The following is a 13,642-nucleotide window of genomic DNA, read 5'->3' as shown; positions in this document are numbered from 1 at the left end:
TGTTCTTCTGCCTCCACTGCGGCTTAAGTGAAACGTTCCTCTTCCTAAGGCGACTGAAAACTTCCTTCTTAGGCTTTTGTGATTGACAGTTGGTGGGTTTGCAAGTGATTTTTCCCAATCTCGTGAAGACTTCCTTTGTGTTCGGGCTCTTATCTGCTTTCCCGGACTGATCTCCCAATCTATCAAAGACTCCACTTGGCATTTGAGAGTTTACTGGACCTTCGAGCCTGTCAAATACGGAGCACCGTGCTTTAGTTGAAGACACATGGATCCTATCAAAGGCTGATTCCTTCTGGACTGGCGAAATGACAATTGCATGGCTTAGATTTCGTGAATCCCAAACCAACCTTTTTCACCCACACACGTTCTCCTTATTGCTGGAGTTTCTGTTGAGTTTTGTTGAGGCCGTATGACTTCTCTTCAACGAGTTTTCCCATGGGTTATGGGTTCGAGAAATCATAACCAGAATTTTTCGTTAACTTGTAAGAAACTGGGTCAAAACCATCTTTTCTTGCACTAGGTGTTTCTAGTGACTTCGTGGAGTTAGGAGTGGGAGAAGTCAATATCTTCGGATCACTGATCTTATAGACCGACAGTGTCATGCTTTTATCAAATTCTTGCGGCATGTCTTTGACTTGATTTGAAGTTGTTCTTGCTCCGCATTTTACAAATGGAGATTGACCTTCTTTGCGACGCGACATAGGAATGTAATGTAGCACTAGGACCGCCGGTTTGGGATCTTCTTCAACTCTTTGTGAAGGAACCCCCCTGCTTTTCTTCTCATCAACTTTTTCACGTGTCAGCTCCAGAACATTCTGTGAAGGCTTCTCTTCTGTGACCGGTGGTTGAAGCTTCTTCATCATAACTTTTCCAGTTGATGCAATTTTCGTGGGCATTACTTCAACAGGCTCTCCTTGGCTGCCAGAGAATTTTGCGTCGGAAAAATGAGACTCGGCTTCAGAGAATAGCTTCACATCAACATTCACCTTTATTTCACCATTTCTGTAATACTTGAAGAATTGATGCAAAGTTGAGGCCACTACTCCGTTTTCATGCATCCAAGGTCGGCCAAGCAATAGACGATATAAAGTATTTGAACCAATGACATGGAAAATTGTTTTTGCAGGTCATTTCTCCGACAGTCATATCAACTCGTATCATACAGATGGCTCGTTGTCCTCCTAGATTGAATCCTTGGATCATCAATCGGCTTTCGGTCAACTCATTTTCTGTGATTCCCAACTTCGTCATATTGGACTTAGGAATGATGTTCACTGCAAAACCTCGGTCTATAAGGATGCGATTGATCTTTTTCTTGCGAATGTATCCACACACAAAGAGAGGCATGTTATGAGGCTTCTAACCCAACATGAGATCTTCATTTGTGAATGCCAAGGCCGCGCTGCATGCAGCACAACACTCGGGGTGATTTTCATAGAACCCTTACTCAATATTTTCCTTCGATGTAGATTGTGTAGGTTTTTCTATGGCACGTGCTAGGGCGAACCTCATTTCTTCGGGAAGGGAAAAATCTTGGCGCCAACCCATTCGAGAAGGGACTGTACCTAACAACGCAAGGATCTTTGCATCTCTTTCAGGATCTCTCTCATGGTTTAGGCCTTACTTGACTTTTCTCCTCCTTCTTTTCTTCTTCCGCCATGCTACGGGTTACGGTGTTGACATAAACTTCGCCAAAGTATTCATGAGGAAAGAAATCATTTAACGTGATGTATTCCCATATTTCTCATGTTGGAAAACTGTTGCGCATGGTGTTCTTTTTCTTCAGGAGACCTTTATTTCTTGTCCCACTTGGACTTTCAGATTCCTTCTTTCTTCGATGTTGCTTTTGGTATGCAGAAGGAGGTACTACAGGCTTCATTTGCTTTCTCTTCTTTCTCCTTGTCACCAATGTCCATCCTTCTTCATCTTCCTTGTGAGGTAGAGGGGTGGACTCAACATTCTTGATAGGATCTATTATCAAAATAGGTTCTAAACTTCCGAACTTGATGATTAAAACATGATGGGATTCCTCCGTTTCATCTTGGTCTAGCACAATCCTTCCTTCCGTGGAAAGTTGAATGATTTTCTCCTTGAGAGTGATGCAATTTTCAATAGGATGGCTCACTATTCGATGGTATGGACAGAAATTTGGGTCAGACGTCCTTCCCATTTGATCAGGGCATTTGGATTCATGCAAGCTTATGACCTTCTTCTCCAACAAATCGTCCAACATGCCGGCCAAGTCTGAATCTGGAAATGGGTTCTTCTTTGCTTGAAGTTCCTTCAATGTGGTATTATCTCTTAGAGCGTCCTTTGAAAACATGACCCTTTCTTCTGCTCAGTCTTAGGCTTCGCGGAAATCTTCACAGGGGCTGAGGTAGTGGCAACAACAAATGACTCTTTGGTTGAAGCTTTCGCATACTTTTTCGGCTTCTTGAAGTCCTTCTTTTCCTTTTTGAAATTTGAAGAACTTCCTCTGCGATTGTTAGTGATACTGATCTCCATGTCATGAGCACGAGTCGCCAAATCTTGAAAGGACCTTGGTTTTATGCCCTGCAAAATGTACAGTAAGTCCCAGTTCATACCTTGAATGCACATCGCGATAGTGGAGGTCTCTGAAAGACGATCCTTCCATTCTAAGCTTAAAGTGCGCCATCAATTGATGTAATCTACGATTGGCTCATCTTCCCATTGTGTCGTATTCGTTAACTCGATCATGCTAACAACACGCCGTGTGCTGTAAAACCTAACCTTAAATTCTTCCTCCATTTGTGCCCAACTGTCAATGACTTCTGAGGGAAGGTCTGTGTACTAGTTGAATGCTATGTCATTGAGAGAACAGACAAACTGTTTGACGAGCAGATGTCCTGACGTGCCAACATTGGTGCACGTTGTACCATTATCCTTGCTATGTGGTTGGTACAACTCCGTGCGGAAGTCCCAATTGATAATATATGTTCCAAAATCCAAAATCCAAAGTCCGATTCCTGAGCCTGTTCCCATTCCGGAACTCGATACAAAATTCAACTTCCAAAAATCAAAATCCAAACACAATCTCACCCAATGGACCTCCCCATTGGTTTTACAAGGTTGTTTCCCGTACAAATGCCATTAAGCAATCCAAAATCGAGCGGCGACCCATAAAACCGAGCATGTCGGGCCCCGCCCGTAAAACCGAGTCCAAAATACAAAAACCGAGCACAAAAAAGGAGTGTTTTTCTCGCAAAATGCCTTAACCTCAAGCAAAGCTACGTGCCAAAATTAGTACACATTCGTACAAGGTACAAAGCTACAATACAAAAGAAAAGGACGACATCATCGTCCTTGTTTGGCGGCTTATGGGACACGCCACCAGCGCTAGGCGCTGACGTGTCTTGGCGTTTAGCCGAATAATCTCCTATTTAAACCCCCATTTTCACCCCAAATGTGGGGGGGGGGGGGAAGAATTCAATACAACGTCGTAATTTAGATTTTTCCTCTCAAATTCCAATACAAAATTCAAGGTTCAAACTTTCAATTTCCACTACAATTCTCTAAAATATCAAAGCAATTGGGAGTATAAATCGGAAATCTAACCTAATCCTAAATAGGTAAATCTGAATCCCTAATCAAATTATCATGATATTCTCTACTTTTCTACCTTTCTAAATTCAATATTCAATTCCTATGATGTTTTCATTTGAGTGCACACTCATGATAAACTAGGAAAAGTGTTCAAAAGTGCAATCTTTGGGAGGTTTTCACTCTTGAAACTCCTCCCAAATGATTTTCTAAGCACATTTTCAATATCAATATGCAAGATTCAAGCTTTATTTTTAAAAAGGATTAGTAAAGTGAAGAACTTTCATGCTTGAAAGGTTTCTCCTTTACAACAATCATCATACTATTTTACAAAATACAAACCTTTTCAAAAGTTCAAGGATGTTTGGAAAAGTGCAAACCTTTTCCCAAACTAGAACACATGAACATTCAATTTCCTATGTTCAAATACAAGTTCTATTTTTCAATATTCAATGATGTTTAAGTGAGATCAACTTCTCCTTAAACTAGAATCAATTTCAAGTTATGGAGTATATTAATGGTGAAGCTTTTTAACATTAAAAGGTCTAATTTTTAAGAACCAAACCTCCTAAGTTCAATATTCAAGTTCTATTTCAATAATCAAAATCAAGGATGCTTTATGATGAGTAACTCATCTAAAGTTGAGATTTTAGAGAATAGAATCTGTGTCGGACACACTTATTATTAAGTAGGTGTTTGGCGTCCGGATCTCAAGTACAATAATACAATTTCAATATCGCATTTCAATATCGCACTTTCAATACCGCACTTTCAATACCGCACTTTCAATATCGCACTTTCAATATCGCAATTTCAATAACGCACTTACAATATCGCACCTTTATTTCATATGCTTGCTATTTCAATTTCCGCACTCTTTACTCACCTTTTTTTAAGGTGATGTGGTTTTGTACGCATTTCAATTGTGATGATGCTTTACGTGTTTATTGCTTTCATCACCTAACATGCTAAATACATCAATATACAAAAAGGTTACATCACGCTTAACAAAGATCATTTTTGGACAAACCGGCCTTAGGTTCCCTTAATTAACTTTAAAGCAAAGTGACCACGTACAAGTAGCAAATACAATGCTCTAAAATGCATGATTCGACCAACATAGTGTCATTATTAGGATTTCACGAAAACTATCCTTGTCTTGTGCTTGAACGTACTTTTCAAGTTTGCCAAAAATAAGCGGTCCGTTCCCGTACCCGAATCTCACACGTTCGGTTTCAAGATTCAATGCCTTATCCAAAAAGAGTCATACTAAGGTCTTTCCAAATTAGACCCTTAAACTTGTTTGGTGGCGACTCCTTCGAATTTCAAAATTTCAAAATTTCAAAAGCCGTAGGGGCACATACAAAAAAGGATACGAAAAATCACCCCCTACACACGTTTCGATGAAATGGGCTATGTGCTGCTTAGGGTTCCCCTTTCCATCGAACTTCTGGAGCTTTGGGGGTTGATAACCAACGGGCATCCTTAAATGATCAATCCTCTTGGTATACGGCTTTTCATATAGGTGGCTAGGGCCGGACTCTCCGACGATGTGATTTTTCACCGTATTTGTTATGATATCTTGTATCTTCTTTATGGTGAACGAGTCATCATGTTTTCCTCCCTTTTTGGTGGGTTCCGAAGCCGTACTCCCTTCAGAGTCGTCGTACTCCTCGTCAGTACCATCTTCCGGACGTTTCTCGAGTTTCTTAGTTAAAGAGGAAATCTTCTCATTTTGCTTCTGGAATTCTGCATCCTTCTCCTTGCCATCCTTCACGAGCTTCACGATCATTCCCTTTATCTCAGCAAGCTCTCTTCAACAGTCTTGGATTCAATTACCATCACCGCCGCAACGTTGGTTTGTGAGGACTGGATCGGCTCTTCAAAGTCTGATACTTTGGAGGGTGGTGTTGGGGATGACCCAGTACTACTCTCTACATCGCTTTTCACATGGAACGGATTGAACAACGGACTAGTGTGGATGACCAACTTGTCAGGCTTTTGGTGAGGACGCTTATCCTCTTCACCGGGCATGAAAAACTGTCCACCTTCAGCAGGAAATGACCCGAACACAAGGATGTTGCGGACTTGCGGTAATACGGACTTGGGGACACGTCAGAGGAGGCACATACATGGATTTTCTTCCTTGTCTTAGTGGTGATAGGCGTCGATCGTACACTTGAAGTGGCCATGTTCAATTCAGCATTCTTCATTCCTCTAGTACGTATACCATCATCACGTCCTTTCATCATCTCAGCAAGTTCCACCGCCCTTTGTTTCATCATGGCGGCCTTCTCAGCATCGGATAGGGAAGCGGTTTGTTTAGCAGCCATCTTTGTTGGTAAACTGATTTTCTTGTGGAGAAGGAGATGAGTGGTAGAGTTGTCCCACCGAGCGTGCCAAATTTGTAAACACAAATTTAAAATCTGCAAAAGTAACGAACTCAAAATATGTGAACAAAGTATTTTTATTAGTTTATGAAATTCTGGTACAATCTCTAAAGCTTTAATCCACTGATTCGATCTCCACGACCGACTAAGATTGTTTGATAAGACGTCTTGAGTGAGGGCCAACGGGTTTGATCTCTTCAAGGGCGTCGTATGTAGGTAGAACTACACTTGCGCTTGTTGTTCTTCTTCCACCGGGTTTTGATGTCGACTTGTGTGCTTAGAAGCAGTCTTAGGGTTTTCTGGAGAGTAATAGATTTTGTATACAACGTTCAGTGTGTCAGGCAAATGACTTGGAGAAAGCTTATTATATCATTCTCCTGGGTTTAGGGTTTTCCCTTTGATAAAAATAAATGAGCCTCTTTACCTAGATCCATTTAAATGACCCAAATTCATTAACGTCATTTGATTAAATTGGACATGTTTGTGTAAAACCCAAATTAACCAGTTTATTTGTTTAATGAATATAAGTCAACCTTTGACTTTTTCAGGATAAAAATGATGATGTGGCATTTATGATATTTTTAATGCATACGATAAGTAAAATGGTTGTTAGCGAAAATTGTTTTAGGCCTCACTAATATTCTCGTGGACCAAGTATATGCAAAGTAAGCTGTAAATTTATGCTTGATACGGCGTTGAGGACTTGTGCGACACGAGGATAAGGAGCTCAAGTTGTTGAACTTTCAATTACATAAGCATTCATAAAAAAATGTTATGTATTCTACAAACTCCAATAGGTAAAACTAAATTTCAATGCAGAAAAAAACAATTTCAATCAAAATACTACAGTACCTCCAATCCTAAAAAGTACGAAAACTATGGCATTAAATTCTCGCTATTACATCAAAATCATGGCATTTTGTTAGATTCATTTCGATATAGTTTTTAAATGTCAACTTTTGAAGTATAATTTTTCGGAGGTAATAGGAATTAAGAACTACAAAAGACGAAATAGTAAGTTTTAAAACAATTTTTTTAAAAAAATCAATCAACAAAAATAAGAATTTAATCTTTAAAATTATTTTAATCAGCAAAATTATTGTAAGTCAACAAAAATCAAAGGAAGAAACTTTGAAAAGCTCCTCTAACAATGGAGGAAAGTGTTTCTAGTTCACTGTTAAATATACAGAGTACTCGTAGAGTCGTAGCAGCAAACAAGAACAGATTAACATACAGCTGTTAAAAATCCAGCATCTGCAAGTTTAAGAATAGATCAGAAAGAGATATGGAAGTATAAACTCACCTATATTCTGTGCTTAAATTTTTGATTTCATCATACAGAACTATAAGTATCTAAGCATTGTTGTCGATTTGACGTTCATGTATACATTTCAGAATTCTTATTGAATAAGTAGTATTACTATTACCCTAACTTTTACACAATTCAGTATAAATCACTCTTTTTATTAATAATATGTTTTCATAAAAAATTATGAGAAGAAGCTAAGTATTGAGATACGGCTGCTAAGAGCTTCAAAGCTTCAAGCCATATCTGCTGTACCAACGTAATGGTAGTAGAACTTGTGTTCTGTACATGGACTTCAATGCGTCCGGCCTACAAACGGTTTCTCCTGCAGATAGAGGAAGAAGTCGAAATATCAGTGAAGTTTTCTTATAACAACAGATGAAATCACTATTGTAGAGCATGAGAAGAAACCATGCAATAGCAGGTGCAAACACTCGCAATTTGGATTATACATCCGGGTGCACAGTGAGCTAACGAACATTCATTGAGCACCTAATGAACATGGAGAATGATTTCAATGTACGCGTATAAATGAAATATTTTAATATATGTTCTTTGGATTTGAACTATATACCCTGAAACATGACCCACCATATAGAAGGAGTCCAAGGGAGCAAGGCAACGTGAGATAGAGACCGAGAAATTAGGACTGCAAAATACCCTGATACCGAGAAACCTAAACTGTACCGAACCAAAAACTTTGGTTAATGTATGTTTTTGGTTTTGGTTCCGTTGTGGTTTTTACTGTTTCCTAAACTTTCGGGTTACCCAAATTGACTGATAAATACACTACAATGCACAACGGTACAAGCCTTGTGCTATTATAGCATTGACCTCACTTATCCTAGTGGCTAATACATTCAGTAAGTGGTTTGGTTCACTACTACAATCCTCCAACATATTATTCTTGCAGTTTGACACTGAATCAAGCGGTTTGGTTCGGCTGGCTGGTCTCCTGTTTATGGTTTACCAAACGAATTTAGTTTCAACAAACATATTATTCCTGAGAAACACATGTCCCCCATCCCCATTTATTTAAATTTAAAACAGGGTCCCATATACTAAAATTTGTGCTATGGCGAGTAAGATGACAAATTCCGAATTCTGATTGATTTTGTCAAGAATTCCAAACACCACCACCCCTTTTAGCTTGGATGCGACATAATCAGTGACCAATCTTCAGTCCTGAAAAGTCAAAACTACAAAAATTTGTACCAGATCAAAAATGCATCATATGTCCTATCTAACTAACATCCTGAATTTCCCCACCTTCCTCTGCCTCTTTTCTTGTTCCGTTCCCATTCTCCTGGAAACTATTCTCAAAATTTAACAAATATCACACAAACAGGGGCGCTTTGATTATCTACTCACTTTCCTTCAAAGCATGCTCATTCAATTTTGACGAGTGGATATGAAAATGTATCTTAGGTGCTTCTGATGTAATTTTTTACCAAGAAAAACTCCCAAGTTTCTCTGCTAGTCTGCTAAAAGGGCGATGAAACCAGAACTAGAACTATAGTAGAATTTTTAGTGCTATTTACAATTAGTAAAGTAAGAATTCCTGGAAACTCAACAATGAAGTGTGGAAAACAGGAAATGGTGGGTAACTGGGTAATATATATACTTCAAAGCAGGGGTTACTGAGGCTTTGTGGGTGTTATCCAACTATGCAAAACCAGGTTGGTACTCCACTCTAGTACAGAAATGGCATTCAAAAGATGAACACTTCAATTGACACAATAAACTTGTCACTTCATCTGACGTATGGACCCTCAATATTGCTTCAGACCATCCAAGGTTTAACACACAAGATCCAGAATCATGAAAAGAAAAAATCATGGTTCCTTAACAATTATTCCACGCCCGACATTATTACTAACAAACCCCTGAACTACAACTTGGACTTCCCTGTATCTTGCTTCAGGAGTTCAGGCTGCTCTTACTCTATCAGTAATGCATCCTTATCACTTCAAGCAGACGACCACCAGAACCCACCATGGGAAATTGGCTCCTATCGAGAGACACCACGAACCTAAATCAAGGACATTTACTAGGAGCTACAAGTGCTAACATTAACCTTAAGGTTGATAAGTGTGATACAACCATATTTGCTACTTCCTCCGTCTTTTAATACTCGCAACGTTTGGACTTTTGCCACTATTCATATAATCTACTTTGACTATTCGTAGTGTTTTTTATATAAGATAAAACATAGTCATGTGAGATCTTGTTAGATTCGTCTCAATGTGTATTTTCAAAATATCAACTTTTTATAATTTTTGCATAAAGAGAATTTAAGATATAAATGATCAAAGTTGTACATTGGCATGCGTGAAACTAACAAACGTTGCGAGTATTAAAAGACGGAGGAAGTATTTAGGATTTGTTCTGTTCGCCTATTTCAGGAAAAATAAATTCAGGTAAGGGAAAAATAAGGGTTGACCAAGTACAATTTATAACTAAAATAGGTTCCGTTAAGTTCAGAAAACATAAACGAAAATCAGGTGAATAGAACGCGCCCTTACTTCACCCGTAATCTTATGTTGCATAGCAATTGAATATAACTGGTGAAACACACCAAAACAATAGAAGAAAACACATAAATCCAACACCCGCAGGGCGATAGATTATTTCTTTTGTTGCCCACGGCTCAACTCTTCTTTTGCATAGAGACAGTTCAACTTGATGAGTCCTTTGTGGAATCTCCTAAATTGGTTTTGCTTTTTCCAACATAAATATATTCACAACAGATTCAATAATGGACAGCAGAAGTCATTAGGAAACAATTTTTCAAGAAAGAAAACTATAAGTTTGCAAAACATGATCTACTAGCTTCGGCACGAATAAAGATGTGTTAAGAAGTATACAGAATGAAGTTCTACAACTAGAGGTTTATCAGTAAGCAGATCATATATTCATATGCAAGTTTAGCATATAATTATTTACGTAGGCGTACCTTGGTGACGTAAAGGATGTTGTCGTGTTGGCAAAGCCAGCAAACACATTTGAATAGGACTTTGTTAAGTATGAAAAGTTGGTGATAGGCGGAAGAGCAGGTATCCCCTCACCTTTCTTTAAAAGCTCTTCCAATTTAAGCCTCTGCAATGTCAAAACAGCCCCTGTTTCTTTCCAGATAAAAGCAAGCATTCCATCTTGGAGAACAAAAAGTGAACCAGGCTTTGAGCCAGGATATCTAAACCCATAACCATTAGCAATACCTTCACCAGAAAAAGATTGCTTAACAGTAAGAGGAACCGCATCTGCACCACAATCCCAAGGGAACGGCTCATCTGAAGGTTCATTAACATTCACAATAAACATAGCAGAACCATTTGGATGCAAAACATAATGTGTGCCTTCTAATATTTTGGTAGCAATAAGTAGTTTTTGCCCTGGTGACTCTTCATAGTAGGAAAGAACAAGAAAGAATAGAGCCTTTCCTGGTTTGTCTTCAGTAGGCTTTCCAGGAGGCCACCCAAAAGTTCCTCCCCACAACCCAGCATAGTCTTGACCAACTACAGGTACTCGAATAGGCAACTTGTACAAAGCAAATCGACTATCGTGCATATTCGGCCATGCTCGATATGAAGATAACTTCATGGTTGATGCATGTAATGTTAGTCCTATTGTATCTCCTGAACTTAGGAAATCATGAAGTTGAGCATGCTTGTTCTCACTGCTAGAAGAACAATTCTTCCTAATTCCACGGCTACTATTCATTGAGCTAGATCTCCTAAGCATTTGTCGAGTACAATCCCTCACATAGTCACCAAGTGTTTTCTTCTTTGCACATTGTGTGCGAGTGTCATCTCCACTAAGGGAATTGCGGAAGCCACTTGAACGGTCAAGAGTCTTCTTTATTTCACTCAGATCAATCTGATTTGGAAGATAAGGTAGTTCACAACTATCATTCCAATCAATGTAATCCTTTCCATACCCATGCATTTTAATTAACATTGCTCGCCGTTCAATTAAGTGCACTATGTCTTTCTGAAAATTGTGTTCATCACTCCTCAAACAAGGAAACAGCGGTGCAGAAGCTGAATCAGGAACTTGCATTCGGACTTGGCTGGTAACAATTTCAAGTAATTTCCTCCTGTCTCCAAATGATAACTTACTGAAAGGCACCGTTATCACACTTGGTTCAGCAAACCTCTGTGATTTTGAAACCCTACTTTCTGATCTATAAGCCTTCTTACTACCAATTTCATCGTCTGAATGGGTACCAAAGCTTTCACTGTGCACCAAATTACCCCTCTTTTTCCCTTTTATAGGCTCAACTTCAAGCAGTAATACATTACAAGTCTTCTCAACTGACTTAACTGAACCAGGATAGATATAATCACCATCCTTATCTCTTCCATGTAAAATAAACATGGTTAGCCCATTATTATCACATATCACCTCAAAGACAGGTGCCCAAAGAATAGGACCATCCTCCATACCTAAAGGACCTAGCTCTTGTGGGATAATCCGACAACCAACTACGGAAACAAAACCAGGCATGACATAAACAACATTCCCAAGTTCCGGGTTTTGGTGAACCCAAATCCCTAACAATGGCTTCACACTAATAAGAAACCTGCAAAGGGATTTATACGATAGAACTGCCTTTCGCCACTCAAAAAGATCTTTGGTGGGTACAACCCCAACAATTTCACACTGAGTTAGCCATATCTTATCTGAGGCTGCAAGGGAATTAAGACTCCTACAACACAGGCCAAGGTAGCAAATGTCCCTTGCTGAAAGAGACTTCCCAATGATAGCAAGAATATCATCAGGTAGATCTACTAGCAAACTAGAGCCACAAACTCCAGTTGACATAACAGTTTGCTATTGACTAATACCGAAATCTTGGGTTTATCCTATAATCTGAGTATCTCTCCTCAAACAACCAGCAAATATGAATGAAATGCCCACAAAGAAATTTCTCTATTCAAGCAACTACCAATGACCAACATATAAGCTCAGAAATGAATACCCATCAACAATTTCCCCTTCTTCTTAACTCAAAATGCCCAAAAATAGAATATTCTAATCTAAAATTGAAATGGGTTTCTCCCAATTTACCCTATTCTTGCATCAAAACACCCATTTGGGCAAGCAACAGTGAAAGAATGAGCACTAATTAACTATTTGTCTATGTATAGTATAGCAACATTTCAAAGAGGGATTCTTCAGTAATCAATCCATCATACCCAAAACAACAACAGCAAAAAAATTATATCCAATTCGAATAGAATTTACCTCAAAAACTCCAATCTTGATCACCCATTTCAGAAAAGATTGCAACTTTGGCTCAAATTAATACTCTAATTCATAATACATGCAAAATATCATAGGGAAAATGAGAGATTTATACACCTTGAAACAATAATGTACCCCCCATGAAATTAGGGAAGAACCAATTGTGTGAAGGAAAGGTAACCTCTTTTAGACGTTAACTAATAGTAATACTACTATTCCAATTTCCAAATGAAGAAGATGGACAGTCAACAGAAATTAGTCCACTTTTGGCCTTGAAATGGTCATCCCTCCTTGTCTTGTAATCCCTTTTCTAACACCATTTTTCTCTCTCCTGTTTTTTTGGGTGGAAATTTTTGTTTAGCCTTTTCAAGTGGTGTGACTTCTGAGCCAGCCAATGTTGAAATCTTTTGGGAGCTTGAGCAAGAAGGCTGGCTAAGTGGGTCCGAAAGAAAGATGGGTTTAGGCTTTAGACCATGACACCTAAATACCTAATCTACCATCAAAGGTTTAGGTAGATTAAGATTCGAAGTGTCACATTGTTTTTGTTTGGGCTTGCTTACCATAATATTAGTCACTCCAATCATTTTCTGGGATGGAATATTTGTGGAGAGCTGGTGAGTTCGTGTTGGTGTGGTGGCTGAGGGGAGAAGGGTAGAGTCGGTAAAAGATGACTCGACGTGATATTCGCATTTAAATTGAAAATAGTTTGGTTTGGGTTGAGATTTTTAATCCGATTAAATAAATGGGTCGGCACGAACCCGACTTAGTGTTTTAATTTGATAATATGTCACATATGGAGTAGTTAAAGTGAACGCAACCATTTTCTCTCTTTCTCCCCCTTTCATCTTTCGGAGTTAACTTTATTGGTCGTTTCAAGCTAGGAAATGTAATTTATTTGGAATTATACTATTCTCAAATCATTAAGTTCAATACAATCTTTGTCTCCTAAATCCAATGAATCTACATTTTATGAATGTAGTTCAACGTTGTGTGTTTGCCTTTGTATGTTAGATTAGTTTAAGTATGTTTGGTTGTTCGGTTCCCTTTAATCAGTGGCCCATTGTAAAATTGATTATTTGACAAAATGTTGTGCGCAATCATATATAACAAATACTATAGTCTATATACACGCGACATG

At 38.6% G+C, this 13,642-nt stretch overlaps 1 protein-coding gene across 1 annotated transcript; it reads right to left on the bottom strand.

Annotated features, from left to right (window-relative positions):
- Nucleotides 1–7,235: 7,235 nt before the first annotated feature.
- LOC110794366 (F-box protein At5g39450) lies at nucleotides 7,236–12,990 on the bottom strand. Its single transcript, XM_021999345.2, has 2 exons — nucleotides 10,214–12,990; nucleotides 7,236–7,582 (listed from the first exon to the last, which is right to left on the bottom strand). The coding sequence occupies exons 1-2, from the start codon at nucleotides 12,079–12,081 to the stop codon at nucleotides 7,567–7,569; spliced, it is 1,884 nt and encodes a 627-aa protein (XP_021855037.1). The 5' UTR covers nucleotides 12,082–12,990; the 3' UTR covers nucleotides 7,236–7,566.
- Nucleotides 12,991–13,642: the final 652 nt, after the last annotated feature.

This window comes from Spinacia oleracea, chromosome 4 (genome assembly GCF_020520425.1).
Source record: "Spinacia oleracea cultivar Varoflay chromosome 4, BTI_SOV_V1, whole genome shotgun sequence".
NCBI classification, from domain to species: Eukaryota; Viridiplantae; Streptophyta; class Magnoliopsida; order Caryophyllales; family Amaranthaceae; genus Spinacia; species Spinacia oleracea.
This window is presented reverse-complemented; position numbering and strand designations above follow the sequence as displayed.

Bases quoted from the DNA above. Each gene is read 5' to 3' on its own strand.
- LOC110794366 (XM_021999345.2), bottom strand. From the start codon at position 12,081: ATGTCAACTGGAGTTTGTGGCTCTAGTTTGCTAGTAGATCTACCTGAT.